The following is a 20017-nucleotide window of genomic DNA, read 5'->3' on the forward strand; positions in this document are numbered from 1 at the left end:
AGAAGCTGCGGTTAAACGATATTGCAACCAAGAGGTGAAGGTGACCATCGGAGAAGGAGGTTATATCAACACACCGGGTTATCCGCTGTATTATCTTGGACAAAGTGCGTGTGGATGGACCTTCAGGACATTTCCGGGTCAGAGGATAGTTCTGATCTTTCATGATTTAAACATCCGCGGTAAGCACAAATTTTAATCCGGCGATCCCAAAATTTTCTCCTACGACAAGTAGGATTGTTTTCATTTATAGTCGTTGCGCAAAGTGCGTATATATTACGCATTACATATTTGAGACATAAATCATATGCACATGATAAAGAAATCGATGACAGGTGGATGACACGTATAAATAAACATGGTATTTCACGTCTTCGATGTCACGTGCGATATTTAACAACTGAAAATTGTGAAAAAAAATGTCGAATTTTATTGGTTTCATTTTTTATATTTGGGCATCGAATTCAGGAAACCGCATTCAAATTGACAAAATTTTTATTTCCTGAGCAACATGCGTAAATAATTGTAACATGCTCATTAACAATTAAATGGCTCGCAATTATAGCATTATATTTATAATTCAATTGATTAAATCAACCTGATTGACGTCATGTTGTAATGTAATATTCATGATATTCGCCAATGATTTTCATATTATGCACTTGTTCGCATACATTGCCTCAGAAAAATATATGCCAAGGAGTTTTAACAAATATTATATCTCAACTGTTGCAATATTATTACGAGTTTAATATTTATGGATATAAATATTAAAAACTAATATTATAAACTAATATTTTTTTAGAAGATATTTTAGAAATACAAACGTACGAATAAAATAAAAATCATTAGTGAATTAATATTACTATATACGTCAATTAAAACGTTATTGTTGAGAATTAAAAGGACATAAATGTATAATAAATAATGTATAATAAACATTTATTTCCGACGTTTGTAATGTTCGAAATTACATCCACGTTATAATCGCGTGTGTGAGTATCTAAAATATATCAAATAAATTTACGTAACTAAAGTGAGATATATCAAACTTTTACGCGATATAAAAGTCGATGACAAGTGGACATATAAATAAACATGTTATTTTATGCTTTCGATATAATGTGCGACTAAAGCTGAAAAAGGTATTTGCGTTCAGGAAAATAAAACGATGCTCGCTTGTATATGCCAGAGGCTTTTTAGAAGTTAAAGATAAAATAATGAAATAAATATATGAAAAGGATATGAGAAGAAATATAAGACACGAGATATTCTACAATTGAAAAAATCGAAGTTTTCTATTGAATCGAGCAATTGTTATGATTATTGATCACGATTTCACGTGGATTATTAAGGTCATGATCTCGCATAAATAATTCACGCAGATCTGTAACAAATATCATCGATAAAGAAAATATCCATAAGAAAATATGCCGACAAATTTTTCTATTAAATTATAAAAATAAAACGATTAGATACTATTTATCGTTCGAAGATTTCATATGCATGATTTAATACACATTAATACATATGCTAAGGATTTTTGCTCGCTTCTTGCAATCTCTATTTTTATCAAATAATGACTTTGATATTGAACACATGGCTCGATCCAATTAAAGGATTGCATCAATCGTTCCCGAAAAAATAAACAACCCATCAGACCGGTTTGATTTTATACACGCTGCGTAAATAAACTTTAGATAGAAAATTGGAGATAAATTTCCGCAGGCCCGCAGATGGACGGAAGTTGCGTAGACATTGTGCGAGTGCGAGATCGTGGCAGCACTCTCTTCGAGTTCTGCGGCACCGCGGCCGGTACTCGGATCGTTTCGAATTCGAATGTGTTGACGCTCGATTTCGTCGCTTCCAGGAGGCTCTACAGCGCCAGAGGCTTTTTGCTGCAGTATCAAGGTAAGCGAGAAAAAATTTCAAATCGATTTCTCCCGAAAAGGCGATATAAAATGTCCCGAAAACACGTATTGTTATGCAATAAATCGAGAATAATTTTAAGGAAGATATGTATCTTTTTTATTATTTTATGCCTCGCAAAAAAGACAGGTCTATACGAAATTTATTTGCATCCTTATTATTCGGATGAAATTAGCATTTTGATGCAATTGAGTTCTCCGAAAAGTTTAAATAAGACTGTATTTTTTGGCGTTTAATTTTATTTTGAGATAATTGAGGATAATTTTTAATCCAGACAATATCTCCGACAATATCAAACTTATATTTAAAAAAGATTCTCTAATATTTGATGGTAAATTACGTTTAAAATAGCACCGTCTAGACGTATCTAGAAGACAACATTAAAATTATCCTGGAATATTATACATATAATTCAACTAACTATATATATATATATATATATATATATACTAGTCACACAAAAATTTTCAAGATAGAATTTAGCAGAATTATTATTACATTTTCTAGAAACACAAGAACCATTTTAATGTGATTAAAATTATTAAGTATTTACTAGTCCCGCCAAAGTGCTCAAAATTATCTAAAAAGTCCTACATATAATGAAAATTTTAAACGAGGAATAACCGATTGTAATTTGAAAATTTAGCAAAGAACCAGTCACTAGAGTTAATGGGGAACTAGTCTAGAAATAATGCAGGTGAAGGCAAGGACATAGTGAAAATGAACTTATGCTTACAGCATTAGGCTGTCCGGAGATCTTAGCGCCGAACGGAAGTTACGTGTCGAACGGTACTTTGACTTCGCGGACATTCTCATGCAAGTCGGGCAGCGTGTTTCCCGACAGCAAAGAAAGAAAAAGAACGCTCGAGTGCAAGAATGGCAAATGGAACGAGACCACCACTAAGTTGCCTGCTTGCGTGGGTAAGAATTTTCCTGATAAATCCATTATGTTATATTTTACTTTATATTTTTATTTATTTGCGTCGTATTTGACATATTTTACTCATCAACTGTTCTGTTATATTACCAGAAAAATGTATTCATATATTTTATTATATATTATAATATTCTAATATATATTCATTTTAAGATATATTTTATTTTCTCTGTTAAAATTTACCACTGCTTTGAATTAAATTTTTATGTAAACGCGAAGCGCGCATGCAAATAATACGCGAATATGCATTTTTTTCATGCATAAAATAACATGCAAAATAAAAAAAGAACCATTGATATATTTAAATCTTTTTACCATGCATTCATAAATTCAAATTCATAAATTATTGATACCATTAAGTCAATTTTTTTAATATGACTGATAGATCGGAAATCGGACTCGCATGAAAGTTAGCGTTGATTAATCGTAGATTCGAAATTTATATCTCGTTCTTTGTCCTTTGAATTTGTTGGACATAACATTTCGAACCCTCGTCTCGCTCGATACTATCTACATTTTACAACCCCAAATTAATGGACATAGAACGTGTTCTTCTCTACCAGTAATTTGAAACTCCCACGCGTAGGTTGAACACGCGCAATCGTTGAATTCACACAATAATCAGCACAATTTACGTAGGCGCCTGAGATAATCGATACGGTCCTTACAGGAAACCCAGTAGCTAGTGATGGCACAAAAATCCATACTTTACAATTTTTTGTGTCGTAAATAGTTACATTAAAATCTTAATTTTCATAAGTTATTTGTTTATGTTATAAAATAATCATAAATTAATATCTTTTCAATATCAAAGTTACTATATTTCATGCAATAAATTAGCTTAATAAATTCTTATTCAATATTACTTAATATTGAAAATTTTAAAATATACCACCAAATTGAGTTTTGTAAAAATATGCTCTTTATATTGAATTTAATTTAAATAATATTATCTAAAATTCTTTCTTTTTCAAATATATTTTATTAAATAAAAAAAGGAAAATTAAACATAGAGGAGAAAAATAAAAGCCAATCTGATCTAAAGCTTTTATCAAAAATTTCTTCGAGTACTTGATTCTATCTTTAAGAGTTTTACATTCGCTTTCTATCTTTTAAAAAGAAAAATAAAAATTGAAGATAGATAAATAATAAAATAAAACGAAAGCTATAGAAAGATAAACTCGAAGAGTGTGGACTATAACGTGAGCGTACATGTGTGCCATTATGAATCGTCGCATAGTAGTATTTTAGCCATTTTTTGCGATATAATAAAGGGCGTATTCAGGCTTTTGTTCGTCAGTACCAGAATCGGACAGAATGCCATCGCTACCTATGGCTGCCCATCGAGGGGACTTTCTTCCCCCTCGGGGAACATGGTGGGGAATCCCACTTTGGGGAAGGGAGCAACCGAGATGTAACTCTCTCGGTAGGGGAAGGAAAGACAAGGATGAATTTCGAGAGAAAGAGAGAGAATCTTAGGGCAGAGAGGGTTCGCAAAGCAACCATACATCGTCTTCGTCATCGTTGTCGCCCGATGCCAGTCGTCTGGACGCCACGTGTCTCTTTGGACGCGAGAAAAAATACGCGCTGTAAATTTGAAATTCGCAAAAATATAGACCCGTTGTGTTCGATATATCGTGTTTTGGAAAGACGTCGCTCGCGCTAAAAAAACTCGAACAAGTTCGCCGTAAGTTCGTCCAAAAGGTAACTAATTCATTTATAAACTTACATTTAATCGTACATAATTTTATTGCTACATTGCTAAATTATTTTCATAAATCTATGAGTCAATAATTATTACACAAAAATGTGACAAATGACTAACAATAAACTTTAAAAATTGAGTTTCTAGTTAGTCACTAACTAAAAGTTCGAATAATACTTTCATTATTTATTAATTATCAGTGAATTTTGTTTATGATTGATGGTTTTGAAGCAAAGTACGCGGTGATTTAGATTATACAAGTAGCGAATTATATACAAATATTCTATTTTCTTTTAAACTAGATTAAAGCACAATCGATATCGCAAGCGAAGTGATCTTGTTGAACTTTTGCATTCATTGTGATCTCTGAATTAATTAATTTCGCGTTTATGACGCATTCGGATTTCGATAAGAATTAATTATCAACGAGTCATTAATCATTAATAAGGGACGAAAAGGATTACATTTTTAAATTTTGCTCTATTCATTAAATTATGTATTTTCTTTCTGAATATTTTAAATTTGGAAAATATTTCTCTGCATTATTAAAAAAGACTCTTTATACTTTATATTCCCTAAAATGCTACGAGATTAAATCTCTTTTCAAAGAGCCAATCAATATTGTTATATAATAAAAAATAAAGTAAAATGTGAGAGAGAGAATTTCCGGCAACTTATAATACATAGTAGAAACATTGAAATATCTTAGAAAACTGCAATTTTTCTTTATAAATTAAGAAACTAGATAGGAAAAATATGAAAAAAGTAACTAATTGATGTAAATTGAGAAATCGTAAAAAAATAACAAAATAAAATAATCCTCAAGCGCGGATACGTTTTTTCATTTCAATTATTTTCGAAACAAAACCGATTTCACACAATTCCAGAAGAAATACATTTTAACGCGAAACGGATCCCAATTTTCCGATAAATGCAATCGGATTTTCCATTCATCGAGGAAAGAATGTTTCAGTTTCGTGAAATACGCGTGGATGCATTCAAAGCAGATGCATACATAATTCGGGAATTGTACAGCTGCAATATTGTTCCTGTTATTTGTATTTTTTTTGTGAAAAAGCGCGAACGAGCAGGAAAGAGAGAGAAGAAAAATGATCGCGTTTGGTCTCTTGAGGGGAGTACAAAACGATAGGAATGGTGGGGATGCTTCCGACCCCTCTCCTATCTTTCTTTCTTTCTCTCTCTAGTCCCTCCCCGAGTGATAAATTTAGAATTAGCAGAATAAAACGACACACACAGCTGCCCCGATTGAGCTGGCTCCGCGAAAGTTCAGCCTCGATCTGTTGCTGGAACGAAAACTTTGTTTAAGTGTATTAGCGAAGCTGTAAAGTGAATAGGAGAGATATATCGCAACCTCCCCTATATAGAACATATTCAAATTTTAAGCCATTCAATGTTGATTAACAATGTTGATTATATGGCTTAAAATTATATAGATTAATTATATAATTTAAAATTAAAGAAATCTATGTGAAATAATTCTCGAATAGAAATATAAAATATAAAATAAACAAAATGCTTCGCTCTTTATCAGATTTTTTAATTTTATTTAATGCTCTAGTTATTAAATCTCTCGATATGCAGAGATATTTAAAATATGTATAAATATGTTTTCATTATATTACATAACTCGTTATTATTAAATTCCAATAAAAATGATTAAATCTGTTGCAAAATTGTGAAGTTTCGATGCAAGATTATTAAACTTTGGTGCTCCATATATATTATCACAAAGTTTTGTTTTCTGATGTCAACTTATCAAATTTCCTGCAGATAGTTACTAATTATTATATTCCGATACACAAACTGAAAAAAAATATCACATATCCATAACATACGTGTAACTATTTATTACCCGCCACCGAAAACGATTCTTGATATTTTTCATGAATCCGACACTTCATGCCTACATCGACCTATCATGCTCCAAGAGAGCGGCCAACTTGTTTTCGACGAGCGCGTCGAGAACAGGAAAGGTAGAATGGGAAGGAAAGAGAGGTGCAACGTTTGGCCCTGTTTACTCCCACCCGTGGATGAATGTATTTCCCTCTCTCTTCGTTGCCCTCACCACGGCACCCGGAGTTCCCCTCGTCGAGGTGGAGGAACAACGTGAGCCACCGATGCCAAGCAAGGGGAACCTCTTCCAGTCGCCATCGGCGTTCCCAGCATATACGGCGTCGCGTATCCCTCATCACCGACCGCCCTTTGTTCATCAATGGAGAGCTCGTGTCCACGTTCACGTACGCACGCATACCCGCGATCACGCATCACCACCACGCACGCGCGGGGGTGTCGGGAGAATCACCAAGAGGAGACCTGCCCGCCACCTCGCCTCGGAACGCCAGTCAAGGTCACCGCGGGATCACGTAGCGAAATTGCTGTCGAATAGATTCGCGAAAAATTGCTCGGCTTCGATCGGATGCCGAAGAGACTGCAGATCTAGTAACGAAGTTCTTGAAGGAAAAAGGCCATTCTGAAAAGAATGCCCTTTCATCTGAAAAGGATGCTTTGATTCTATGAAGAGCGTTTCTTTTTCTTACAAGAAATCCTTGCTCGAAAGGAGGAGATTCTTGAAAGACGAAGAATTGATATGCCAGAGAAACAGTGATTTTTTTAAATTTTTAACTCATCAAGAGAAAGAGAATTCTTAAAAGGAATGTCTCATGAATCTCTTTTTGAAAAAATCCCGGAGACTGTCCGATAAAAGATAGTCTTCCTCCCTTAAGAGAGAGATCTCCATTTCTTCTGGAAAAAGTAACTTTTCTCTAAAAAGTCTATGTTTGAAAAAGAAACTTGTGAAAAAATGTTCTAAGATACGAGATTAATACGAGAAAAATGGGCAGATTTTTCTTACAATAAAATCAGACAAGTCTTAGTAAAAAAATCAGATAGACTTTTTAAAGAGATCGTTTCGAAAGAAGTGATTCTTTCCAAGTTCTGTAAGAAAGAATCGCCAAAGAGACACTGAAGTTTGGTAATTCTTGAAGAAAGGAGGATCTGGCGATAATAAAAACTGCGAAGATAAGAAAAGTCCCGAATCCGAGATTAAATCTCGTCGAAAATAAAGATCAGCGGGGCGTTTCCAGACAATGCGCTGGTCTAGTTTCAAAGAAGGATGTTGAAATTGGCGGGCAGGCGAATCATCAAGGTTGGCGATTACAAATTACAATTTCTGGAGAACACGCGCGCGTTGCGTGATGATCAAAGTTCATTGCAAAGTCAGTGAGAAGCAATTGAGCCGTTAATTATGCTTTAACGAGCCGTAACTACGGTACGAAGTTGCACGAGACTCCGACCAAGAAGGAGGGAGAAAGAAGACGAAGGAAAAGTGGACATAAAAGAGAAATGCGACCGAAATACATATCGATTAATGTTCGCGAAGAGGGATCTCTTAGCTTATAAATAATAGAATTGACAAGTCGCTAACCAAGACAAAAGAATAGCTTGAGGAGGAGGAACAAAAAGGAGGGGAGAGTAGATGGACTTTGTACCCGACAACTATAATGACTTAGCGGTGAAGTTGAGGAAGGAGGAATGCACATCGAAGGGTATGTGTGACGAAACAGATGAGGAGTGAGAGAATATGAAGGAAACGCAAGCGGTGACGAGGTATCTCCACATTTAGGCGATTTTGGGAATATTAGTAATTTTATAAATTTAATTTAAAACAACAAAATTTTAATTTAAATTTTAATTTAAAAGGACAAAATCTAATTAAAATAAAATAAAATAAGTCGATTGAATTTAAACTATACTGCTTAGAATATATGTTGTTTCAACTGTCAGTGTCAATAATGTATGATTTCAAAAGTTTTTAATCAAAATTTAATTGATATACTGGATTAAAATTGCAACAATTCTATCGTACCATATTTTCATAATAATATGTATTACCGAACTCAATTTAATGTACAAACTTAGTAAAATATTCAATAAATTTTTATTAATCTCTCTTGTGTGTGTTTCATAAAAATTATGAAATTATGAACTTATAAATCTTAATAAAATTATATGTTGCGAAATATATTTTATATCATTTTTAATTTTATTTTAATTACAAAAGGAGATTTTCATCGAGATAAGTCTTATTTGCAAAAAAGTTTCCGATGATTATTATTTAGAGATAAAAACATTTTTTTAACATTTGGAGATAAATAAATTAAATATTTTAATTCCGCCGGAAACCACAATTACTTAAAAAGTGGAGATACACTGGTTCTCTCGCTTTGCATCCTTCGTTTCTGTAAAATATAATAATTGTTTGTATAAAGCTACCTTTCTCTCTCTCTCTTTTTTTTATTTTTTATCAAGAGAATTTTTTATAATTCTCTGTTTTTCTCTCTTGCTTGCTCCTTCATCTACGTCGAATTGTAACAACTAAAACGTTTACAACTACATAATCGTTCATAACATGTTTGTCATGCAAGGTCATGATAAACATCAGTTCGCCCAGTTTCATCACAATTTCGAATGGATTAACATACAATGAAAACACATTAAATATAATTACAATCTTAATATTTATCATGATTGACAAAAAAAATATAAAAAATTATCGCATCAAATGTAAAATAGTAACGCAAAACTAAGAGATAAGAAAAAAGGACCAAAATTCCGAAAAAATGTATTTACAAAAATATATTTATTTTTTTAGATATATTTTTAAATATACATGAATTAAAAAGTTAAGTACATTGATATAGATTTTTGCATTTGGCTTATGTTGAACAATTAGAAAAATTTGATTGCAAATGAAAACTAGCCAATTGTTTTTTTCACATATTATGTGTAAATAGAAAATAAAAAACTTATAAATTATACGATAATTTTACTAATATTTTCTAATGCAAATATTAGTTTTTCCTCTTTCTATTAATACACGAAAAGATTAATTAATCAATGAATTTGTGTAATTTTCGATTGAGCGTATTATGTCATAGCAGTGATTGCACCGCAATAAAAATACATTACCTTATTATGAGATTTGGAGTATCTTATGTAATCTTTGTAAACAGTAATAATTAAAGAAACATATCTCTAAAAATAAATAGATATATTTTAAATTTTTCTTTCTCGATACAAAGATGATAAATATGTAATGCACTCCAGAGATAAAAATTTTTATCAAAAAAATAATTCGACAGATTATGCATTTTAGAGGTTAATCATGATGCATCTTACCAACACATTAATGCCTTTTATTATGAATTCTTAGGAAAAGAATATCGATAAGAAAAAAGTTTCACCGGTGATAAAGATACGATAAGAACGAAGGGGAGAGGGAGATTATGCATTAGAGGGAGCCGATAAGAGATAACGTCGCTTCTTCCGCTTGTGACTCACTCCCTCCTTCTACCTACCCGCTTTTTCAGCGGGGTCAAAGTGCACGGAGAGGCACATGCTGTCGGCGGACAATAAAGCCGAATAGCGTCGGTCCGGCTCAGTCAGTCAGAATCTCGCGACGTCGCGACGTCGATGTCGGAGCACGGTTTGAAAGGAGCGTGGTGGAAACGGACAGGCGCGCGACGATGACAGTCGTGGCAGACAGTTCCCGACAGTGACGGTGTGCACGCGTGTATCTTCCTCGCGAAGCGATATCTCTTCATCTCGGGAGTCCGAGGAAGACATCTCTTCACCGATTTTTCATATTTAAATAACGTCCGAAAAGGGAATTTTTTGGAGCTTTGTTTAAGCACGAAAGATTACATTATCTTTGAATTCTCCTCGTCGAAAAGGAGGATGTAACGAGAAATTCCGAATTCGTCATCGAGAGGAACTTTTCGATCTTTCTTCAAGGATAAGCAGACTTTTTTGGGGGGAAGAAGAAAGATTTTTTTTTTCAAGGATAAAAATATTTCATGTATTTTCGCGAATATGAGATTGAGTTTGAGTTTTCTGCAATATGTTGCAGGATGAAAGACATTTTAAGTTTCGATGCAAAGAGTGTATTTCAAAGCTAGGAGATTTTCAATGTTGAAGACATCAGAATTTAAATCTCCAATTTCCTGCTACATTAAGAAAATTACACACTGCAAATATATTGAATTTTCTTCTTTCTGTGACGTGCAGTATATAACAGACTTCGAAATTCATCATCCTAATTGCGCAGGCGTTGCAGGAAGTCGACACAAAACCTCTATATAATCTTCAATCGGTGAATCGTAAATTACAGTTGCGTTTTTTATCTCATTGTGGATTTTCTTTAGACAATTTATTCGCGAACTTTTCCCTCGCGAGGTGAATCTCGATCGATATTCTTTTCTTTGTGAATTAACTCGTGCAGCAATCTCGTGTGTATAAAAAAGAGAGAAAGAATGAGAGAGTGAGGAAGAAAGAAAAAAAGAGAGAGAAAAAGTGTGGAAAGGAATTTTCCAACAATTTTAACATAAAACTCTCGGTCCCTTCAGTAGGATTTAGGAAAAATAACAGAAGGAAAACATAGAAAATAGCACTATTGCAACGGCAGAGTTCGTGATGTCATGTTGGTGATTCGCAACAGCAGCTGACAGACAGCCGAGGACGCTAGATAATAGATATTAGTCGGATCTTCGAGATAAACAAACTTCACGATGATTCGAATATTCACCGACACCTTCAAGAACCTGATCAGTGAGTGTCAAATGCTTTTTACGCGATATTACGTCAATCGCTAAAATATTTAATAATATAATTTGCACATTTTTTATGTGCCAATGTGATTTTCAAGAGATAATATAAATTCGAGAAAATATAATACTACAATATATATATGCAAATCTTGATATTGAATTTTTGCTATTTTCGAAATAAATAAATAAATTTTAAATAAATAAATTTTAAGTTACGGTTACAACAATCTATTTTTTTATTTGATAATATTTTCCATTAGGTTTTAGATTAGAAAAATAAGTTAATTAAATAGAAATGTTTTAACAGGCGATAGATGAAGATTCGTATTTCATATTCAGAACGTTTTATTTGAATATTAAACGAATTATTGCAATACACACGTACATGTACTTTGAGCGCTGCATTTTATCATCTTGCCATGAAATTCTCGAATTTGTATTATTTATTGACATATTTCTCTTTATATTCTACCATCACGCATTTCTCGATATCATTTATTTCTTCTCGTTATTCCCTATGATAACTGATATGAACTTCTCGCATCAAAGAATAATAACAATAATTGTTTGCACCCGATTGCAATCGAACTTGCGACGGAATGCAAAATACTGCTGAAAAAAATGCATAAAGGAAATTAGTCTATTCATGCGACAACGGCAGAATTAAATTTCGCTATCGTGAAACGACCGTATTGTTTGCCGATTCGTTGTTTGCGCGGCTGACATTAATAATTATATGTTGATTCAGCGAAGTGGAGCATCCAGCCGCAAAGAATGGCTCTGCCTCGAGTTCTGCTTTTGCAAAAAGCATTTCTCGGTGAACGGGAGATCATTTACTTTCAAAATTAAACATTGCATTTAATTATATTAAAATTTAATTCAAGTTTGATAAATTTAATCAATTAAATCTTGAAAAATTTATGTAAATTGTTCGATTCCCTTTTATATTATTTCTACGTTTATAATAAATGATACCTAATGAATCTAATAAGTTATAAATCTAAACATGTAGTTCAAAATCCGTCAAAAGATATGAATGATAATAAATAACGATAAAATTTTAAGTAACGAGAGATTTGCATTTTAACAATAAGTTTGCGCAACAAAGACAACAAAAGCAATATATCGCAATATATTTTCTCCCAACTTGACAATTTTTCAATATCTTTTCACATAGTCGGTTTTGTGTTACAAATTGACTTGCTCTTTTTGCACTTAGCATACGTGACTTCTATAACGTACGAAACGGCTACAGCTCGATTACGTTCCAGAAATCCCTTCTCCTATCTTTAATTATGTCGATATTGCTTCCCTTGTTCATTCTCGTCCATTCAATTTAATAATAATTGTACTATAATTTGTCATGTTATATAATTATATCTTGTGTGTGTTTTTCTAATATCTGATTTATTATTTCTTCCAAATTACTGCTGTAAGAAAAAATTATAAATATTATTATTGTACAGCAGTGACAATATATTTTTTCTTATAGTAGCAATTTTAAATATGTTAATTATCAATATTTTGAAATTACTTGTCCCACTATTTTCGCTATAGCAACATTAATGATGATAAAAAAAATTATTACTTTTTTGTGTAAAAAAATCAGTTTCTTAAAAAGGATTTTTGATATTGGAAAATATATAAATTAGAAAATACAATATATATTTCAATTATTTCCAGTATTTTCATATTTTATTTTCCATTTCTTTATATATTTTTTTTTTGCTTTGTCTTTTAAAAATGTTACTCTGAACATCTTTAAATATATTAATTATATTATATATTAATAATATTATAAATTAGAGTTCAATAATTTTTACTAGTTTATTCTAAAATTAATTCTTTCCAAGAATGACGCAATTCTGAATAATGCTCGTTGAAATTGTTCAGCTTATCCAACTATATCGAGAACTTGGACTTTGGACTCTCACGGATCGTAATAATAAATATAAGTATAGTAACAAATATAAGTATAGTAACCCTCGAATTATGCTGATTTGAACAAGAAACACATGACAGACTAACGTTTCAAGTTTACATTTAACAAAACGTGATTTTAAACTAATCGAGCACATAAAATTTGATTCTTCCAAATTTGTTTTTAATTCTAATAACGTATAGCTAAAAATAAATTATGAATTAAATTTTACACAAATTTATAATTAAGCATATATATTACAATATATCTTCAAATTTATCTTCTTTTTCTTTTAATAAATTTCCTGATCTAAATATAAATTTTTCTATTTTTTGACTTTGAGATATATCTGTATATCAAAATATGTTTATATCCATAAATATATTTTAAAATTTTGAAAAATGATTTTACAAAGTTGTATTATAAATTTTTATAAAATATTGAATTTATATTTTTTTCAATGTTTATAAAAAAATTGACTAAAATGATAAAATATTATTACATATTCAGACAAAAAATTCAGATAAAATATCGAACATGTTTATAACATATAATGATAAAGAATATTTATACGGATATATAAAACGCAGGCACAATCATATATTATATTTTTTATCTAATATGTCTATATATAAAATACTAAAAAATATTAAAAAAATGAATTCGAGAATTATTATACACGAAAGAATATGTATTTGTGTGGGTTATATAATTTGAGCCGCAAATCCTTGATGCACCGAAAATTCTTGACGCATACTTCTTGACATTTTCTTTTTGCGGTCATTCTATGAAACAACTCCGTATTAGAGACAAGGCTAGCTAGTCCCCTCATTTTGCCGACCATTCGGGGCCACTATATTATAGGGCTGTCGACAATTGGTGGCGATTAGACGGTGGGCAGATAACTTGACGCAACGAAAAGTTTTTCAATACTTTATGATACGAATTGTTTCATCTTTTCGATTTCATCTTTTCGATATATTTTAAGAAATAATATATATAATTTTTTAGAAAATAAGGGAAGAGAAAATTATTATTTTTTAATCTTATTATCCGAAATTGATTGGCCAAGCAAAACAATTTCTTATTTATATTTTTATTGAAAAATTTACTTGATTTTGAAACAAAAAGATATATGTTTTATCTTTATAAAAATGTGCAAAATTTAAAACAAAATTTACTTTAAGAAATAAAAGTAAAAAAACATTCGTATCTTCGTTTAAGAACAAAATTTGGATATATGTTTATTGTAACTTATTTTAAAGATCTTAGAAAGAAAATTAAAATAAATAAACGTTCAATATTTTATCATAGGGAGCTAAAAATTAGTGTCCATCGTTTAATCGTCACTTTATTTTAATCTATCGGAATGTATTTTAATCCGCTTAATTCTGTTATTCGCTAAATTCATTCAATCTCGTGTGTTATCTCGCAACAAACAAATCTTCAAACATAAGGATCCATTATTACGACTAACTTTATTTACTCTATTGATTCACTTTCTAATGATAAGGGAGCACCTGATTTTTCAAATAGTTGTGCCATGCGATTTGTTTTCCAAGAAATTGTGATCGGCGCGTGCTACAAACGTGAAACAAGGCGAAAAAAGCAACGGAAGCAAGAATACATGCATGAGGTCATTGATAACCCAGCTTGACCCGCGTTTAATCAATAAGTTTAATCGAAATCTTCCCACATTAAGTCGCGATAACGCATCGTACGATTCCTTTCTATCGCAAACTTCTGCTGAGCGAGCGCCTCTCAGAGTTATTGACATATACAGTTGCTCCATATCATCCCTTCCTGCGTCTCTTTTTTCTCTCTGCGATCGTACGATGGAAATTACTCGTGGGAATCATTCAACTGTTGCATGCATTCAATGTTTGCAATGTTCACGTGCTCAGCTCGATGAATGAAAAAATCAACACCCGAGATATGACTCTACTGATTATTCTCAAAATAATTTGACATCTAAGCATTTATAACTGATATCTATTTATTATCGAATTATGTTTAAAAAATGGAATAAAAATTATATGTATAAATTATAAGATATGTAGTTTGATCGAATTAAAAAACATTAAAATGCAATAATTTTCTGATAATCAAGACTGAAAATTGGGAATAAAAATAACGTGAACTATTTATTGAATGAATTATGCTTCAAAATAAAAGATAGATGATAAAATCATTCTTCAATTAATTTCAAAAAAATTTTGTTTTCATAAAATTGCAATTAAAATTTTAATTGTAATAATATACGATATTTAAATGTGACAAATAATAATAATATTTCTCGTTGTTCTTATTACCAAAATAATCCTATAAATTCATTTAAAGAAAATGTACACAGAAATATCACCAAAATATATCCGGTAATTCTGGGACATTCTGTATAAATGCTAGTATTTATAGTTATCGTGTCAACGTTTGCTCGAGAGTAAGGCGGTAGCCAAAGAAAGTGTCGGTTCTTCGTCGAGTGGAAATTAGTTCAAAGGAAGAAGCAAAAGCAAGATTTCCCGAGAACGTTCTCTCTGGCAAATTTAATCGCGCCTCGGTAAATATTAGCATAATTCGTGGGAATTGTCAATTCTGCAATTAACAATTTACACATTTTGTAGCAGCTGCGTTGGAAAAGTTAGAACGAAAGTTGACGCTGCGATGAATCGAGAGTAGAGCTTCGTAAATTTTGCAACGAACAAATGTTAAGAATAAAATATGTTAATTCCACTTTTTATGCAAGTTAAAAAAAAATAAATCAATTTTAATAAAAAAGTAAACGTTAAATATTAATCCTCCCAATATTTTATCCACATTTGTTTGCTAAACTATCTGCAATGCTGCAAAATTTTAATTAATCATGGAATTTATTATTTTAATTATATTCCACATTTATAAATCACCAAAAATTTTGAAAAATCATGATATAAAATTTACAATTCAGATCGTAAAAATAATTAATAAATTAGCAATTAAATTATATTCTCCTAATTAAATATTAAATATTCTTAATTAAATATTCTCCTAATTAAATAAAATTTTCTTTTAGTGCAAAAACTAAATAAAAATAAAATTAAATAAAATAATTTTAAATTATTTCTTGAGCAATAAATTGTAATAAGTTATAACAAAAGATAATAGCGCTTTTTATAGCCTCACTACCTTATCACTCGCACATATATGTATAACGTATAAAACGTTGCTCTTATCGAAGCACGGTTTTGTGTTTGCGATTCCGCTATGCATCAAGAGAATGTGCAATGTGAATTTTTTTTTCTTTTCAACGTTAGCAAGAAGATTGGAAATTTTGCTCGCAATCAGCCGGCAAACGGAGAACGAGGATAAATCGTCGGGTGCGTCTCACGGTAACGGTAACGCGACATGTTAAGCGGAAAAAGCGTTCTACCGGGGAAGTTTTGTCGGAATAACGACGAACACGCGTTGCCGTAAATGTGTTTTATGACCGGTTGTTACGAATACCGGGTCTCGGCTTCTCTCGAGAGATCAGGGGAAAAACTAGCGTGCTCTGGAATCAGAAGAGATATAACGGTATATAACTCGTGAGCATCAATTATCAACATGCCAATCCGCGAATTCCTTCAAAATCATTCCAACCCTGGAATTCTGTTCGATTCACGCTGTAGAAGCAGACTTTTACGCCTAATAATGTTAAATTCAGCAAATTGCTAAAGTCTTGTAGCAAGCATGTTTTAGATAAAATACTGAAATATCGTACACATTCAAAAATACAATTTTAAAATGCACATTTGTGTTCAAGTTTTCCAACAAGATTTAACGTAATAAAAAAAACAAAATAAAAAGATAAAATTATATTTACTTTATATTATACATACAACTTTATAATTCTTTTTGATAAAAAATTATAAAAAAATTATTTTCAAACTTAAAATTAACTTAATTATATTATAATATATTTTATTACAGTTATAATATAATATATTTTATTACTGATATTGTATTTTATTATTTACTTTATCTAATGTTTAAATCCAAAATATATTTTTAGCTATCTAATATAAGATAGTAAAAAAATGCATTACATATTTTATCTTATTTTCTTCTTATATCTTATCTCTTTTTAAATTACTTAAATATATACGTAACTAAAGAATAATTATCTATTCATAAAAACAAAATATTATTTTAGAATAATTTTTAAAGAGAAATAATTTTCTCTTTATATATATATATATTTTTTTTAATTCATATATTTTAGATACATTTTAAATATATTTTGGATTAAAATAAAATTTATAATGTTTTTTAAACAAAAAGGCAACATATAATATTTGTTGCTGTGAAATACAGAATGTGCGAGTCTAAAATGCTCTCATGCGATGATAAGAGTGACAATGTACCCTCGTAAAACTATGTACGACCTTATCGATCCGTTAATAAAGTACCCCTACGCAGACCAATTCCTCCCCTTGACCGCGAAGAAAATCATCAAGATCGATACGCGAACGCTTTACAATTTACAATACGAGTGATTGTTCTTACATTTTGAGATCTCGATACTATCAACACTGCGGTTTGTTGACTTGACCGCGTAAATCCAGGTGTTATCGTGTAACTTATCAATCAGGTCTCGATCGTGAATTATGTTAGAAAATTTAAGCAGCATTGCATCAAAGAATTATAATTTATTGTTACATTATACATGCGTTATCTCTATATGCAAATATTAAAATAATATACTGGTAAAAAAGAAAAGAAACAAAAACTATTTGATGTGTATATAATTTTAAAAAAATTTTTTAATCTATAAATTTTGAGATGTTGCAGAAAAACATAAATTATTTATATATTATTTATGTAAGAAATATTCTCATATTTTTAAAATTTGCATTAACTATTGTATGAAATTTTTAATATTTTTAATGTGTTGATAACTTTATATTTCACGATATACAAGAAAGGTTAAAGTATAAAAAAATACTAAAAAAAAAATTGAAAAATTGCTATCAATAAAATTTCAACATATTTCAATATTTTTTAAAATAAAAAAACATTTTATTTTATCGACTTCGCAAAATTGCTAAATCAAGGAGATCTAATTTTGTTCACAGCCACATCAGCGGTGATCCTAAAGACAGAGAACGACCATCATCACTTATCCAGCCTGTCTGGGGATAACATTTTCGGGACGGGGGTAAGAATAGGACGTGGCGAGGACGCAGTCGCGAGTGGTAGCAACAACCCCGTTATGGATTCAGCGCAATCGGCCATGATGAAGCAAGCGGACTACGTCGTAGGTCAGTGAACTAAATCCACGATATTTTAACGGCAAATACGACGACGATTTTTACGATTACAAGACTACAATTTGATATTGACGATTGTGATTAATCCAATAATAATTATAATTCGTTATTGTGTTATCAAAGCGATGTGAGTGTTTCGTGAATTTGTGACGTATAAACTTGTTGACACGTTTCATTCCTCCTACAATTTTATTGAAATAAAATTGCAATAAAATTCTTCGAAGCGAAAGCCAACTTCACGAAAGCATAATATTTTAATCTGAATATGTATAATATGTATGTCGGAAATGCAGGACACGAGACGATATTAAAATTCAAGGAATTTCAAAAAATTTGAAATATGATAAAATGCATAACATTTAGAAACAAGAAATGCTTTAATAAGAAATTTTTGAAACTTAGAGATCTTTTATAAAAGAATTATTTTAAATGGATTCTCCTTTTTTGACGGTGCTTTTGAAATAATAATTGAGTTATATTTTAATGAAACCCGTTATAATTTTCGAAGAAAAATTAATATTCAGAACTTCAAAAAATTTCACAATAAAATATTAATATAGCTTTTTATTTATGTAAATAAATTTCCAAAATTTTATTTTTCTTATGAAATTAAATAAAACAATTTTGGCATAAAATTTTTATTTTCTTCTCAATTTTTTAATCAACTATATATCATCAACTATATATCATATACAACAAAGTAATAATTATAGAAAAGAAATATTGCTAGCAATAAATTTTTTATATAATTAATGATAATTAAAGATAGAAAACTCGAAAGATTTTCATTAATCGCAAGTAATAAATACAACGGATTTCTTTTTCTATACAAATATAAACTTTAAAAACACTCAATTATTATGGACTTCGAAAAGTGCATTAACTTACTTGATAACAAATGATAAAATGTAATAAAATGTGACTAAACACGATTATAAAATAAGTCTGAATTATTTTTATTATTATTTACACATTTTATTAATCAGGATTCTCTAGCTGCATTCATATAATTAAACTGCTATTTGTGTTCAATTTAGATTCAAAGATTACTTGCAATAATAATTCATTTACATGACTAATCGCATATGCAAAATTCATTTTACCGTAGTTCTTGCTTGAAAATAATATCAAGTATTTGTACGAGGAAGTATGAAAATTATGTTCATATTGATTTCGCTTTGAAATCGATTATTATTATAAACCATGTTTATACCGTTAATTTGTATATTATGAATATTTCAATATATTTCTTTGTGTACAAAAATCATTTTAAACATTAAATAATATATTTGCATATTTGCATATTTATAATGTAATTTATGAATTATTCATTAACAGTATAACATATAATAAAATATTAAATGTAATTTTTTATATCACAAGATGTATTTCATAATTCAAGAATTATTAAATACATATATTATTTATATGATATTGTAAGTGTACTATTCAAAATTAATTTTGTTTGTGGTGCCAAACATAGCATAAAAACTTTGATAGAAATAAATGGCGCTAACGACGTTATAATAAAAATGATAAATCAATAAATACACTCGTACTGAAAGAAACTTTGGTCAGTTACTTACCGTAGTATCCAAAGTTCAACACGCCACAATT

General features: G+C 30.4%; 1 protein-coding gene across 2 annotated transcripts in view; it reads left to right on the forward strand.

Moving 5' to 3' along the window:
* LOC105255023 overlaps positions 1–20017 on the forward strand; it is a 29597-nt gene that overhangs the window by 5667 nt on the left and 3913 nt on the right. The window contains exons 4-7 of one of the 2 annotated variants that reach the window (XM_025415158.1): positions 3–179; positions 1726–1908; positions 2665–2847; positions 18206–18391. In XM_025415158.1, coding sequence (XP_025270943.1) covers positions 3–179; positions 1726–1908; positions 2665–2847; positions 18206–18391 — 729 coding nt within the window. The remainder of the gene's footprint in view (positions 1–2; positions 180–1725; positions 1909–2664; positions 2848–18205; positions 18392–20017) is intronic. The other variant, XM_025415159.1, reaches the window with a different exon arrangement.

This window comes from Camponotus floridanus, unplaced genomic scaffold, assembly GCF_003227725.1.
Source record: "Camponotus floridanus strain SB8 unplaced genomic scaffold, Cflo_v7.5 scaffold99, whole genome shotgun sequence".
Taxonomy (NCBI): Eukaryota; Metazoa; Arthropoda; class Insecta; order Hymenoptera; family Formicidae; genus Camponotus; species Camponotus floridanus.